This window comes from Porites lutea, chromosome 2 (genome assembly GCF_958299795.1).
Source record: "Porites lutea chromosome 2, jaPorLute2.1, whole genome shotgun sequence".
NCBI classification, from domain to species: Eukaryota; Metazoa; Cnidaria; class Anthozoa; order Scleractinia; family Poritidae; genus Porites; species Porites lutea.
In genome coordinates this window covers 30,104,097-30,119,351 of record NC_133202.1, presented here as the reverse complement: position 1 = coordinate 30,119,351, position 15,255 = coordinate 30,104,097, and the positions used below count along the sequence as shown (strand labels likewise).

Sequence of the window (15,255 nt, the reverse complement as noted above, 5' to 3'; positions counted from 1 at the left end):
AGAGGCAGTGGCAGATCCAGGGGAGGGGCCTGGGGGGCCCAGGCTAACCTTTATTTTTGGTTAGGACCACCCCGAGCCCCGAAGTGCCGAAAACAATTTTTTGGGAGACTGCCCCCCCTTCGTCCCTTATCTAAGGGTCTGGATGACTGCCCCCCACCCCCGCCTTATCTCAAAGTCTGGATCCGGCACTGAGAGGTGAGGGGAGAATAGCTGGGTAGGGTTTTGGGTGGAAATGAGCCACGCCCTGATTAACCAAAAAAAGGGCTAATCAGATTTCTTACATGATTTTTAGAAATATATAATACCCCATTTTTGGAAGCTTGTCCAATGTGGATACCCTTTTCTAGATTTTCTTACCACCGCGACCTTGCAGCTCTCGGAAGATCCCACGGGATTGGTTGGGAAAACAATGAACAAGCAAAGTTAACAATAGAACCCAGCACGAAAACAAAACATGACAAAAGTGCTGGTACCCGTATAGAGATCCAATTAAATTAGAGCCGAATAGAGGTTCTGAAGAGCTACAAGGCTACTGACTTCTTGATCTACGTTTTCTATAGATCACACGGCGAACTTTTCACACATTTACCCTTCAGAAGTGTATTTACACAAGCCATACCAAATACATTTCGTGAGCGGATACTCTCTTTCCTCGGTCACCATCCCGTCCCTCCCCGACTCGGGATATTTTTTTTGCCGTGCTGACTTGTCCCAAGTGATTGTGGGTAGGAAAGTGTGCAAATGGCGTATGGTCGGCCCTCGAAAGGAAGGGTTGAATATTATTGATTTTATTTCGCTTTTCATACCGTTATGTTGTGATTTGGTACTCTTCAAACGCATTAGTTCGACACTGACGCGATATAGAAAATTAAGTGTTTATAGAACGAGCTTTTGGCCCCAGGTGAGAAGTCAGCCATAGTCTGTTTTTAGTGCTGTATACTATTTCGATGGTAGCTTTGATCTAGCACTTAAAAATAACACCGAACTTCTTCGTTATTCAACCTTTTTAAAGAAATAGGGCTATGAACCGCAAGAAAACTATCGACTACACTGTCACACGAAGGCCAAGAGACTCATACGGTCCGTCAAGTTCCTCTAAACCTCGGACGGAGAGCCGAGATCAACGAGGTCGAGGAGATGGCGACCGAGACAAGAAACCATTTTGGAAGGATGACAAGAATGTGGTGAGTCTTTGTAGGAAAATGAACAACCAGCCGGAAAAGCCGTCTTATATAAATGACAACTATAAAGATATTTATTCATTCGCTTGCACAAAATATGAAGTCAGCGTAAAATATTTTGTCTTTGCTCTGACTTCCTGAAACTTTGCTGCATGTGACAAAAGAGCTTTAATACCTCTTAATTTTCATCTCACTGCCGTTTTTTGCAGCACAATACCACAGCATGAAAAGTAAAAAAAGGAAAAAGCCAAAGAAATGAAAACGAAAAAAAAAACTGTACCTCTTTGTTCTCTGTATTCCACTAAACTGTCAAGTCTCCAGGGTCTTATGAAACAAGGCCCATAAGTCATGAAGATAACAGCTAATTTGAGGTGTATAAGCATACTGATCATTACTGTTTTTACTTGGTCTTAAGCCTTGAAGGTAACAGCTGACTTAAGTTCTCACACCATACACAGATCAAAATATGGGTATGAATCACCAGAAAAATAGCCATGAATATATTAACCAATATATGACTGTAAAGTCATTTGGATAAATAGGTCAAAATCTTAGTGGTTCTAAAAGAACATATAAATATATAGTATCAAAATTACAAACGAGAAACTGAGAGATTTATAAATCTGTTTGTTATTGGATGAATTTGTACCTTTGAGTATAACATTTTACACACCTTGCCAAAGTTAATTGTCTAATAACGCGTGAAGAAATATAAGAAAATTGCTTTGTCCAAAGAGCAAGGTGTTTTTTTGACTACTTGCCAGTGAAGGAAGTTGTTTTGAAAACACACTTCCTTAAAACAATGTTTATTTTTAAAGAGAGATCAAAATTAATAACTTGCAATCCAAAGAGCACAAATAATATATATAACAGTAATTTTGTTTGGACCCTGTGTTTTGTCTAATACCCACCCCTCTCTTTATCCTCTTATTTCCTGCTGGAAGTTAAGTCGGAAGTCACTGGCTTTTATGGTTTCGTTTTCTCTGTTGTGCTCATTTTGCTGATACCCTTGCCATAAATAGCCTGTCATTTTGTACTCGTCAACAGACTCACCCTGATACACTTTTCATACTAAATTGCATGCTATCATTGTCATTGCTAAATTGCATGCTGTATTTAAGTAAGTCTGTTGGGAGTCCCAAACCTCTAACCTGTGACATCCAAGATGCTCACCTCTTGAGCTTTCTGTGAAAGTTAAGACCTCTTTGTCACCCAAGGGCAAAGTGCATTTCTAGGGGCGACCAAGTTGCTGTATAGCATAACCTGGTTAGGGTACCACATTGGTATTTGAAGGTTAACAATATCAATACTAATCTTTCAGGATAATTGTAACAGGGATTTTGTTACAAGTGATATCTATGGTTTTGCTCTGCCAACATTGCCTTTTGTTTCTCCTTATTACACTGTAAGTCAAAAATACCTGATTTGTGCCTATTATACATGGACATTGCTAAAACATTAAATGTTTTATCATCCTCTTCATTGTGTACACCATTACAGGTTCCAAAGAAAGTAAAATTTCCAGCTTGCCCCAGAGCAAGTTGTACCCTGTAAGTTAGGGGTGTCAGAAAGTTTTGAAGTAGACAGCTGAGTTGTCAAAGTTAGCGGCCAGTCCAGGGCTATTTTATTTACAAAATGCCATCCGTAAAGGAATGCCAAGCAGAGTAGCCAGCCGATACTAACCAAGTAGGTGGTGATTTTTGCTGGCAGCCGGCTACTTTTGACAACCCTGCTGTAAGTGGGATGTACCAGACAGTAACATTTTCACCAGCAGGAGTAATTATTGCTGCATGCTGTCTGGTAAGCCACACAGTACTGGGCTCTTTATTATCTGTGCCAGATTGCAAATTTTTGGGAAAAAAAACCAATATTTGCATTGCTTAGATACAAACATGTAAAAGTGAGAACAAACAAGTTGACAAATCAGCAACAACTTTTATTGTGTATATAACAATAGTAGAAGGACAGGTCAAGATTGTTAATGGTGAATCGTTGACTTAAAAGGGTTCTCCCCTTATCATCTGCCATGTTTTTTTCCCCAAATTTTCATATAAAGACAATCATGGATGAAGAAAGATTCATGCTTATTGTGAAGTTAGTCATAAATATTGCAGGATCAAGCATCTGAATGATTTGCAACCTGCCTTCTACTTTCTATTAGAAACCTTTAGTAATAATCAGTTAAACCCTCACTAGCACGACCCCTGTAAGTATTGATGGCCCTCTGTAAGTATTGTTCCTAGTAGAAAGATAATTAATATGGTACCTGCTTAATAACATAAGGTGTTTTTACAGATACATGTATCTGCCGGTACTGTCCAATATATTTTACTGAAAATAAACTGTGTAACTCAGTCATAAGCTAAAAGTTTTTGCTGAACAGTTTAAACCTCCATATAGAAAGGAAAAATTCAGAGAATTTTTACTTTTAAAATTGAAAAGTTTTTTAGCACTAATTTTAACAAAGGCCAAAAAAAATCTTTGTTTCATCTTTTTGTTAAGCACACACTAAAATTATTGGCTTTATTAAAAAAGTTGTCTGAGAGGCAGTCATGAGAGGACTAATGGGTAACTTATGTAATGCTTACAATGTATGTTAAGGGCAATGTACAAAGGCAAGAATGAATAAGACCATTTGCATGGGCGTCATGCCTTAAATATTCTTTCCAACATTCAGCATAACTATGAGGCAAAATTCTTGGTGCAACTGAACATATCGTTTGAATTTGGATGCTTTCCCCAACAATTCAATTTGAGGAAGTTCTGTTTACAAGTTGAGCACATTGTTCTCCTGTTAGGGCTTGTCTTTATTGTGAGAGACTGCCCTAAAGTAACTAATCAAACTAATGGTACCCTTTATTTGTCTGCTATCTTTAATGTTGGTTCTGTCAAAGGCTGGGCTATCTTTCCCCTCCCACATCCACTAGGTGGGTAGTCCATTTGCCATAGCTAACTGTCAAATGTAATGTAACAAACATTTGTTTTTAATGTTCATGTAATTTACTCATCAGTTAAAGTTGTCATGATCAATTTCTTTTTTAAAGATCTGGTTTAGTAAGCAGTATTCACCTCCCTTTCCGGTAAAATATCGCACCCGTATACTTAAGCTTCTTACAGTAGGCTACAAGTGTTTATTACCAAACATCCAATCCAGTTCTCCTTTATAAGGAAAATAAACCAAAGGATATTAAAGCTAGTCAACAAAAGAAAAGTACCAACTTTAACAGGTCTGTTGGCTATTCCTATTCCTATAGAGATTTTTCGCTTTAAGCTTTTGACCATCTGTTTGTCAATTTGAAGTACTAAAGTCATATGTTAATAATTGTCTTGTCAAAGCTTTTTCTAACCACTCATTGATCCAACAAGTTTCTACCTGAAAGTTCATTACCACTGGCAGATGGAAACCTGAGAAGTTTATTTTGATGCTAATGAACTGAAGCAATTTTATCAGAAACTACTGAGGAGGCCTTGGCAAAAACCTATACATTTTTTGGTGCAGTCGGTTCATCTAAGCCTATCAAGCAGATGTCTGGTAGTTTTGACGAACACAGCTGTTTTGCAAGACTGTCATTTGTAACATGGTGATGACAGGGTCCTGAAAAATTGTTCATCCAATTAATATCCTCCTGAAGGGGAAAGATTCGCTGTACAAGATGAGGTGTGCTATGCTGCCCTTTGGGAAACAAACAAGTCTTAATAGAGTAACAGAATATATTTTGATCTGCACTATGGAAAGTCAGGATCTGTAAATTTTTGTGGAACCATTCAAGTCACCAGATGTTTAAAGGGTATGTTGTTGGATTGCTTACGTTTCATTGTCAGAAATGACATGCATCAAAATTTTTTAAACTTTCTGTGGTAATGATTTGATTTTTTATTCCTAAAATGTTTAGGTGTGGGCTTTTAGTTGTGGCATGCAGTAGTAGCAAAATACCGTAAAATCCCATGTTAAAGCCCTGAACTTAGGTAACTTCAGAAGGGCTTTTGGGTGGGCTTATAAACGGAGGGGCTTATATCGGCAGGGGCGTATAAGTGAAAAAATGTTTCAGAACTACAAGACCCAAATAATGTTTCTGAGAAATGAATTAAAGCAGACATACCATTGCATTTAGAGTTACATTCATAATACATTTATTGTGTGTCAATAAACAGATAATGTATTTCAAAAACATCTATAAAACACTTATGTGTGAGTAGAAAAACTGGAAGTGAACCTGAAGTGCATGCAGGAAAGGTGCACACATGCTAACGGGTGCAATTCAAACAGAAAGGGGCGCTAGCTTGTGATGTACCACTTTTCATTAAGGATGGTGCATTGGATTGGCTTTGGTTTAAATTTAATGCTGCAAGATGAGCTGTGCTATGCTGCCCTTTGGGCTGTGTTATAAGCATAAGCTAACAGTGTATAAGCATCCTTCAGCAACCATCTTGAGAGTAAAACATGAAGAATCAGTTATAAAGAGCAATTCCTCCATGGTAGTGACTTATCATCAAGGTCTATCAATTTGATTACGTTGTCATTGACCTTTAATTTACTTGATATTCAGAAGTTCTCTTAATTCTGCCATTTTCAGACTACATGTTCGCCCGAGGGCGGGTTGCAATCTGCAATTTACACCCCAAAGCGAGATGGCAAGTCTCCTCATCACTTTTACACGGGAGCCCTCCCCCCTCCCCCTGGGCATGTTAGGCTCTCTACAAGGTTAGGATGATCAAATTTCCTCTTCTCAGCTTTTATGGTCAGGTTGGGTTGTCAGTTTATCCCTGGGTGTTATTTAAACCAATCCAATCCAATCCACTAGACTTGTACCGGTTGGGGCTACCTTCTCTGGACCTTATGTAAGAGGTCATGTAATGTAAGTTCCAAAAGTTCCCTCACTGCAGTGAAACTGTGATGTTCTTTACAGTTTTAGCAGTTGCTTTGGCTCTTAAGGTCACAGTATATATTCTTTATTTTGTTACATGGGCAGTTTTTTCTTCTTTTAAGGTAACAGATGAGTTGGAGATTACAGGCCTGCCAATCCTGAAAAAGAAAAATCTTGAATTTGACCTTAAAATGTGGAGATTCTTGAAGAATAAATTGGATACTACTTTTGTTACTTTTCATTGGGTCTGAGAGTGCAAGTTTACCTTACAACATAGTTAGCTATATAACAGAATGGTTACCAGAAGAGCAGTCACTGTAAGGGTGAGTCATATAGAAAGTTGTGTGACTCAGCAAAATCCTGAGAGTTGGCAGGTCTGTGGTCACACTCACAAATTGTGATAGCTTGGCTGAAGTACTGCCACTGTGGTCCTTGTTATGTATTGTTTACCCCACTCCAATAATCAGTATCACTTATGTATGATAACTATTATGATTGTTATAATATCTGGCGACTATGGATTAATGGGTTTATTGGCATCACATTTAACTATTGAAAGTCAGTTTCTTTTTAACTTATCTCCTTTTGTTTCTTTGCTGACTTTGAACTTCTCTTCTTCTTTCAGGACTTTTAAAATATATTGTTCAGGTTATAATGGCAGGATAAGGATACAGACTGTATACAAAGCACATGTTAATGAACAATTTGGGAAATTGGTTGATCAGTTGACCTCTATATTTCCATTATATGAGCAACTGTCATAGGTTATTTTATTGTTTACTTCTCATGCTTTGAGGTATAATTTTCTTGCATTTTCAAATTCCAGTTTTAGTAATGTCAGTAGGCAAGCATTTTTGATTTTTTTTTATTCTTTAATGACTACTTAATTCAGTGGTGAGCATAATCTTAGTCTGGAATTCCAAAAGATATACTAGTGGCTCAGTACCGCTTAGGAACCTGCATTTGTTGAATGTGGAAAATAGTGCTATACTTTGTTCAACAGGATGACAGGTGTAAACATCTTATGAGAGACCTTACACTTTGTTTGCCAGTAACTCCAATTCTTATATAGTGAATTTGCCTACCCTAATTTCTCTCCCCAAGGTAGCCTGTTCCAGGCGTTCAGATAGTGGGGAGCGGTGCGAAGTAAAAAGGAGCGCGAAAAAATAAAAGCGAGGGAGGAGGAGAGGTGAGAGAGGGAACGCCCGCAAGATTTGTTTTAAATAGACTCTTCCACCCAGTCAGACCGCATCAGCTGTAGGTGGTCTTCACTTGTCAATCATGACTGGTGTTTCAGCCCCATACATTTATTATTTTTCTTGCGAATAAAGTAAAATTTCCCAGATAAAAAATTAATATTATGTATACATAGTCTTACTAAAAACCTAATGTAAGACTTTCAGACAATAGAGAGCGGGAGAAGTATTCATGTACAATGAATTTATTTACGGCTTTAAACAGCTTTAAAACATGATTTCAGCGTGTACGTGACCAAAAAATTATGAATCAAGTGACAAACACTCGCTCATTTCGATAGAAAGCCGTTTCAATACAGATCGTTAACTCAAGTAATGCACAACAATAATATTGAAGGGAAAATTTACTATTCGATGATTGACTGGACCTCGTCAATAGCGATAGCTGCAACTTGCTTTCCAAGCTTTCCTTTTTGGAGTCCTTTTGTCCATTCCTTAGAAAACCACGATTTGGGACTTCAGTATACAATTTCACAGCTTTCACTTTTAACGGCTTCATCCACATCTTCTTCCACCATTGCCGCCGCTACTCCGATTTTGTTCAAATGTTCCACTTGGTCTTTCATGATGGCAATCAACGGAGTTACACAATCGTATTGTCTTCATTCCAACGCACGCTTTATTCGAGGAAAAAGCTGGAAAATAAAACTTTTCCCAAAGCCAGTCGGTGAAATTGTGAAGACATCTATCCTACCGATTACGTGTTTTAAACAGTTTCTTTGCTCTTCGCGTTTAGCCACTACATTTGGAAAGTCACTCAGCGCTGTGTTTGTTGCGAGTTCGAATTCAGCGTGACGGGACGTAGAGTCTGTCATCACCGCCATATCGCATTTCTCTCTGTGATCGAAGACGCTCCACTGTTGACAAAAACTGTCAAAATCAACCAATCAGAGGGTATACCAGGATCTGGTATACCGGAACGCACTTTTGTTAAAAATTCTTACAAGCGTTCCAGCACCTCTCTCCCCAGTTCCCCTCTACTTTTCATCGCTTTCTTTACTTCGCACCGCTCTCCACTATCTGAACGCTTGGAACAGGCTATCCCCAAGGGTGAATACATGCTTACACATAATTTCTTCCATGAGAGAAACCTCGTGAAAGTTGTCCATTTCATTTGGCTAAGAGCTACTTTAAAACTTAAGGAGACACCCTGGTGGGGTAGAAAAGGTGAGATTTGGTGGGCACAAAAATTGGTAATACACATAAAATACTTGAGCTCTTCTTTTCTCAAAACATCAAGAAACAACTTTGACAAACAAGGGAAATGCACTTTGCTTCCCACTAAACTAGGAGCTTTTTTGTTCTTTTCATTGTTTTGGTGAACCGTTAAAGAAGCAACTATTTTTCAAGAGATTTTAATTCTTTTGAAACTTTTTTTCAGGGAAATGAATCAAATTACAGCACTTTAGAACAATTGCAACGAGAGGCTGTTTTGAAGGATCTACAAGAAGAAATATCAAGATCTGTCCTTTCTCAAGAAAGTTTGTTATTGTCTGGGCGAGATAATAGGGACAGTTATTCAAGAGATAAAGTCAGAGGTCCAATTTTAGATGAGTTTTCAGAAGATGCGCGTGACTACCGCAGCTCAAAATCCATTAGGAATGACTATAGGGACAGTAGAGACCAGCAGCTAAGAAAGCATGATGACAGTCGCTCAAGAAAAAGGAGTTACAGCCCTGCAGATGACAGATCATCCTCTTCCTACAGAAAGAGTAGAGAGGACACCCCAACAAAGCGTAGTCGCAGTACAACTTCTGGCAGCCGCCATGATAGTGATGATGATTTACGAAATGTACTAAAACAGTACCAAAAGAGTAAATGGGAAGATGAAGATGTCAGTAAGGACAGAACACGATATAACAGCAAGGACTTTGTCAGTAAAGTTGATGGCAAAAGAAACAAAGAAAGCCTTGGGGTGTCCTCTTCTACTGACATTTTCACCATGTCAAGCCAAGGAACTCTTGGCTCTTTTTCTTTGGAGTCACTGCCTGGTAGCAAGGACTACTTTGATGCTGGTTTTAGGGAAGATTATAGAGAGAAGGACTGGCTGAAAGAAGACAAGAAAACTTACAGAGACAGCTCAAAGGACAGAGATTATACAAGTAGCAGGTACAGATCTAGTAAGCAAGATAGAAGAGGAAGCTTAGATTATGGGCTAAGGTATGGACCAGTTCATAAGTACTCTAACAGGGATGACTACAGAATTAATGATCAACTTTGACTGCGGTAAAATTTTAATTGCTTCCTTATCAAGACTTATGTGGCGAGAGTTTTGATATGTAAAACCTTTTCCATGCATTACCACCTAAGCCTTGTGGCAGGTGAAATGTGCAGTTGCTTGACCCTGAGTAGTAGCTTTTTTATTCCTTAAAGTGCATTTTGCACCCCGCATTGTGAAACGCAATTGTCTGGGAAGCACTTTTTCATGTTAACAATGATTTCTTTGTTTCTTAGGGGCAATGATTTGGAGAACGTGGACTCTAGATTTAAAAATGATGACCGCGAATTTAGTAATGAGGCAGATTTGGATCGCATTTTGTATCAAAACAGAGAATCACCTAACTATGGAAGCTTGGGCAGTGAAATTCTTAGAGACCTCTCAGTGACAGAGCTAGCAGGATTGGCAGGCGAGAAGTTCAAAACTGGTTTTGAGCTTGGAAGACCATTTTTTGGATTTGACCGAGGTCAACAAAGAAACAAACCAGGTACATTCGTATTTACAGGTTAATAGTTTGAATTAAATTAGTCTTAAGGCTATAGCAACAGTAATGAATATCTAGAGGGTCGGACACTTATTTAAACAAAAACCAGATTTCAAGTCTGCAGTATCGTAGTGAAACGTTACTGTGGCATCCAGCTAAGTGTTCTGGATGTGAAAAGTCTCTTCTCCAGGGTCGTTTCACTTTATCAACCATTGTCCTTATTGCCGACTTCGTGAGACCTCTAAGATACAGTGGGTTGTTTTATCTTTAGTGTACTATTCCTTAAACCACAGCCGTCACCAGCACTGGATACCTATTAAGAAGGACGTGGTAAACACGTTGTGCTTAAGTAATGTGACACATGCATGTAATTTAGCACTTACCTACATAATCCTCTTTTTCCTCTAATAAACGAGTCTTTATCAATAGTTGTTTCTTCAAAATGGAAGCTTTTTTCTAGGAACGCTTCAATCTAGGTATTATCAAGGGTTAATCAGTCAGGTAGGGCACAGTAAGTAAGTTAATTGTCCTCATTTTTTTACAGTTGATCGGGCAACTTGCCTATTTGTCAACTTGCCTTTCCAATATCCCGCTTTGTTGTTTACTCCTCATTCTGAGAGCGTGCTGCTCTGAAGGTTTTAGCCTTCCAGTAGTTCACTAGCAGACCAAAGACCAATGTCATGTAGGAGAATTGACCAGAATTCTTTGAAACCGCGACTTCGAAGACAAGTATACGAAAATAATTAAATAAAATTGCATTTTTATATTGATGCTGAAGTGTTAACCAGGCTTTGTTATATTAGGTTGGCAAGACCAGACAGCTGCGGGAGGAACTACTACAGACAGCATTTGGAATGAATCTTCTGACTTGTTGCTTGAAGGACGAGGTAAAAGCTATGGCAAAACCTACGGCGATGATGACTTTTTGCTGAACCGTGACAGAAAAGACCATAAGGAAGACAAACCATCAAGTTTTAAAACACAAAAGAGAGATTCATATAGTAAAGATGATAAGAACGTTAACAGTGGGCAAAGAGGCAGTTTAGCACCATTGCTTAAGCCCGCTAAAAGTGTCTCATTAAACAAAACGTCTGGAGGCACTAGCTCAAAATTGTCTGCCCCTTCAACCACCAAACCTGGGCCAAAACCCTTGTTTCCATTAGGGTTTATGCCGAGACAAGTCAAAGTGCCACAAGGTAAAAGTACTCAGAAAACGCCGTCAAATAAAGGCAATCAGTCGCCACCATTGTTACCAAAGAAGAGCGGCTACTTTCCAAGACACACGGAGACGAAATCAAGATCGCGCAGCAGGAGTTCTGAGAGAGTTTTTGAGAATAGCGACTTTGGAGCTAACAGTGGCGCAAAGAGACAGGTGAAACCTCCCAGCAAAGGAAAATTCACAACGCAGAATTGGTCAAACCCGGGAGATAAGAACAAGAAAATAGAAGGAAAGGAAAACGCTAGTTTAAAAGCCCCTCAACTTTTGAGTGGCACCCGAGGAAGAGGAAACATCTTGACCAATAACCGTGGAAACCGTGGCAGAGGAGGATTCCAACAGAAGCCTGGTGTAGGAAGGGCAGGTGCAGGGATTGCTCAGAGAGGCAGAGGAAGAGGTGTTAGAGGTAAAGGTCCGAGCAATAGAGGAAGAGGTGCTTCTAGGGGAAGAGGTTTGGCGGCACGTGGAAGAGGCAGAGGCGTAGCCCAACCTCCTGTTGGGGCAACAGTGAGAAATATCTTTCGGAGAAGTAAATCACGCAGTCCCAGACAAGGAAAGCACAAAAGATTCTCCAGGTCCTCTGGCAGTCCAAGGGGAAGTAGAAGCAGAAGAAGAGGTAGCAGAAGCCGAAGCCGAAGTCGAAGCAGTAGCTATTGCAGTACTTGCAGCAGTGGTAGTTGTAGTACTTGTCATAGCTGGCGCAGCATAAGCGTTGACAGTCTTAATGGAGATCAAGACAAAAAGAGACGTGGTCACCATAGAGGGAAGAGTGGAAGCAAGTATGTTTTGGACAAAAAGTCTGAGAAGTCTTTGGATAAGTTAAAAGACGATATAAAACATATGGAAAAGCAGCTAGAGCAGAAGAAGGTCAAAGATCACTCTGTTTCAAAACCATTAGAAAAGCCATTTGATAGTAAACAATCGAGCAACAAGACGAACGAAAAGAGGCTATCAGAGACAAGATTATCAGATAAGAAACCACCAGAAAAGAAACCATTAGACAAGGCCCTCGTCGATAAGAAGCCACCAGGCAAGAATTCAGATCAGAAGACGTCAAAAGATGCCCTAAAAGGGAAATCGGATGTCAAAATGACAAAGAGTGACCCAAAAGCAGGCTTCAAACAAACTAAAGGTGGAAAATTAAAAGACCAGAAAGAAAGTGTGTTAGATAAAGAGGAGAAACCTGAAAGACCATTCGATGACAGGAAAGACGTCAAAAGAAAGACTGACAATTCCAGAGAAGTGATTTTAAAAAGTGATAAGCGCAAGGAGTCTCCTCTTTTCATAAAGAAAGAGAAAGAATCCCCTGCAAGAGAAGTGAAGATCGTCAGTGAAAAGAAGAGCAAAGGTGACAAAGTCCTTGATGAGTCTAGCTCGAAGATGAAAGCGGGCTCGCTGAAAATAACAATCGATCAACCTAAATGGTTGATTGACGCCAAAAAGAACAAAAATATCGAAATTGATCAGCCTAAATGGTCGACTGATACAAAACAGAGTAAAAATATGGAAGTAGAAGTTGAAAGGACTGTCGATGTTAAGAAGAAGCCTTCCAAGTCCCCTCCTGGCAAGCAAAAGAAGAAGGACAAAGAAAAAGTGAAGTCGAAGAAGGCAAAGAAAAAGTCCAAGAAAAAGAAGTATGACAGAGATAGCGCTGATTCCGGAGATGAGTCAGTTTACAGTAGCATTTCTGGACAAGATGACTTCCCCTCTAGTAATGATGAAAAGTCCAAGTATTTACAGCCCTACGATCAAAGAATCGTAGAATTCTCTTCTGGTGCTTTTGATGCCAATATGATAACTGTGCATTACGCTAAACGAAGTAAAAGTTCAACCCGTCCAGCCAGCCGATCGTCAACCGAAGGAGAGACCTCAAAAAGTTCTCAAAGTAGGGCTAATTTAATCACCATTCCTGTTTCCAAAGAGCCACCTTTGTTGCCAGATGTTAGCCGTCCACGAAAAAGCAGCGGTGCTCCTCCTCCTTCTCAAGAGAAAGTGTTCGATAACGATAATAGTGATGCGCATTACTCTGAGATATCGTATACCGGAAATGAAGCCAATGTTGATTATGAAACAGCCGGGTTTGCTGAGGAGTTTCAGGGTGAACAGGACTATGGTCGTTCGTACCAGGGCGACGAGGATCTGGGGCAAGAGTGGGAACCAGGTCATGGTGAAGAAGGTGAATACTATTATGAAGAGGGAGGAGAGGGTGAAGGATATGAGCAGGAGTATTACACCTATCCTCAGGAGGGTGAGGTGGCTGGTGCTGGTGTCGTCCAAGAAGGAGAGAACTACCAAGAGTGGTATGAGGGTGAATATGTGGAGGGAGGTACTGTGGAAGGTGAAACTGCAGGTGCCGAGTATGAAGGAGAGTATTATCTTGCTGAGGACGGCTTGTATTATCCTGTTGAAGGCGAAGCTTATGAGCAATACCAAGGGGAGTATGTTGAGGGTGGAGAGCATCATGAGGCGGAGGCAGTGCAGGGTGAGGCTGTTACTTATGATGAGTACGGTTATCAGTATACTGAAGAAGGTTACCATTATGTTGAAGAGGGTCAACAATATGCTGAAGAAGGAGCAGAGTGGCAGCAGTATGGTGAAGATGGTGCTGCCTACCAGTCTGGAGAAGGCTGGGGTCAGGGTGAGGTGGAAGGGCAGTGGGAAGAGTACCAGGAAGGATACCCTGCTGAACAGTCAGAGTGGGGCCCTGAGTACACTCAAGGCATTGAATATGAAGGACAGGAGTATCAAGTTGAAGGGGCTGAGACTCTGCCTCAGGAGGGTTATGACGATAGTGACGTGTATGAGAGCCAGTATTACGCCGAGGGTTACCAACAACCTGAAGAGCCAAATAGTGTTGAGCAGAGTTTTGAACCACATTTACAAACGGAGCATGATCAGATCCAAGAGACTTCGGCAATAAAAGACAATTCCGAAAATGTGTCTGTAGTCCCGCCTAACGTCGGGGACAACAAAAAAGAGGCCAAACCGCTCAAGTCCATTCTTAAGAAGGGCAACCAGGCAGAAAGCAAAGGCACAAAGTTAGTCAGTGAACGTCTTGCTCAAATGAAGAATCAGCCCGGAAGCAAATTGGAGACGCCAGGACTCGGTAGTACTCCAGCTTCATCTTCGCAAACAGCTGAGACAACAGGACAAAATCCCAGGCACGAGGAAGAAGCGAAAGCCCAATCTGAATCGGATCGTTATCGTGAAACCGAAAGAGAAATTTTGTCCTCCCAACCCAAAGATGCCATCGGCACCGAGTTTATTGTGCGAGTACACGGTACTGGGATGTCCAGTTTCTATTGCAAACTGTGTAATTGTCGTTTCAATACACTGACAGCCAAGAACTTGCACGTCAAAGGAATGAAGCACATAGAGCTGTATATCCGCTTAAAGTCCCAGCTCTTACAGTCTGTGATAAAGGACACAAAAGTAGCTACCGCTAAGAGGCCTGCTGAAGAAGGTGCTTCTGGTGCGCAGAAATTTCCTCGCATACTTAACTAAAAATGACAAGAACCTTTTTTAGCTTTAAACTTAATATTACCCTCTGTGATAAAGTATGCTACACTCGATATGTCACTATTATTATCTGATCGAGTTTACTTGGCATTTATTGTGACTGGCATATCTTGAAAGGCCTACAATTTGGACAAAAGTCCAGGACTGGGATTGGGACAGTACTGCAATATTTATATTTCTCTGTCATTTCTCGGTTCCCTCTTAAAACGGTGCATCCGTTTCGAAAATTTCTCGCAGTTCTCCCTCCCCCCACCCAGTACAAAGTTGAAACTCGAAGAAAAATTCTGCATACACGCGTCCAACATTGTTTGTGTGGAGAGGTTGGACCTGTGTGAATTGGAAAACGCCCCAGAAATGCAAAAGTGTCCTAAGACTTTTGTCCATGATTGTAGTTGCAAGCTTAACCAAACCATTCATCCGGACGGTTGGTGTATTATCCTCTTAGTAGATAAGAATAGTGACGTGTCAAGTCTAGTTTATTGAGGGATTAAGACATTTTCGAAGGGAAGCCCATGT

The 15,255-nt window shown here is 40.3% G+C and overlaps 1 protein-coding gene across 4 annotated transcripts; it reads left to right on the top strand.

Annotated features, from left to right (window-relative positions):
• The first annotated feature begins 729 nt into the window (after window positions 1–729).
• LOC140928256 (uncharacterized) lies at window positions 730–14,743 on the top strand. 4 transcript variants are annotated; one of them, XM_073377985.1, is made up of 6 exons: window positions 730–901; window positions 1,013–1,184; window positions 8,684–9,462; window positions 9,757–10,025; window positions 10,808–13,750; window positions 13,793–14,743. In XM_073377985.1, the coding sequence occupies exons 2-6, from the start codon at window positions 1,023–1,025 to the stop codon at window positions 14,722–14,724; spliced, it is 5,085 nt and encodes a 1,694-aa protein (XP_073234086.1). In that variant the 5' UTR covers window positions 730–901; window positions 1,013–1,022; the 3' UTR covers window positions 14,725–14,743. The 4 variants fall into 4 exon arrangements, with proteins under 4 accessions (XP_073234086.1, XP_073234087.1, XP_073234085.1 ...); XM_073377986.1 differs by having other exon boundaries at window positions 8,684–9,411; window positions 10,808–14,743; XM_073377984.1 differs by having other exon boundaries at window positions 9,757–10,007; window positions 10,808–14,743.
• Window positions 14,744–15,255: the final 512 nt, after the last annotated feature.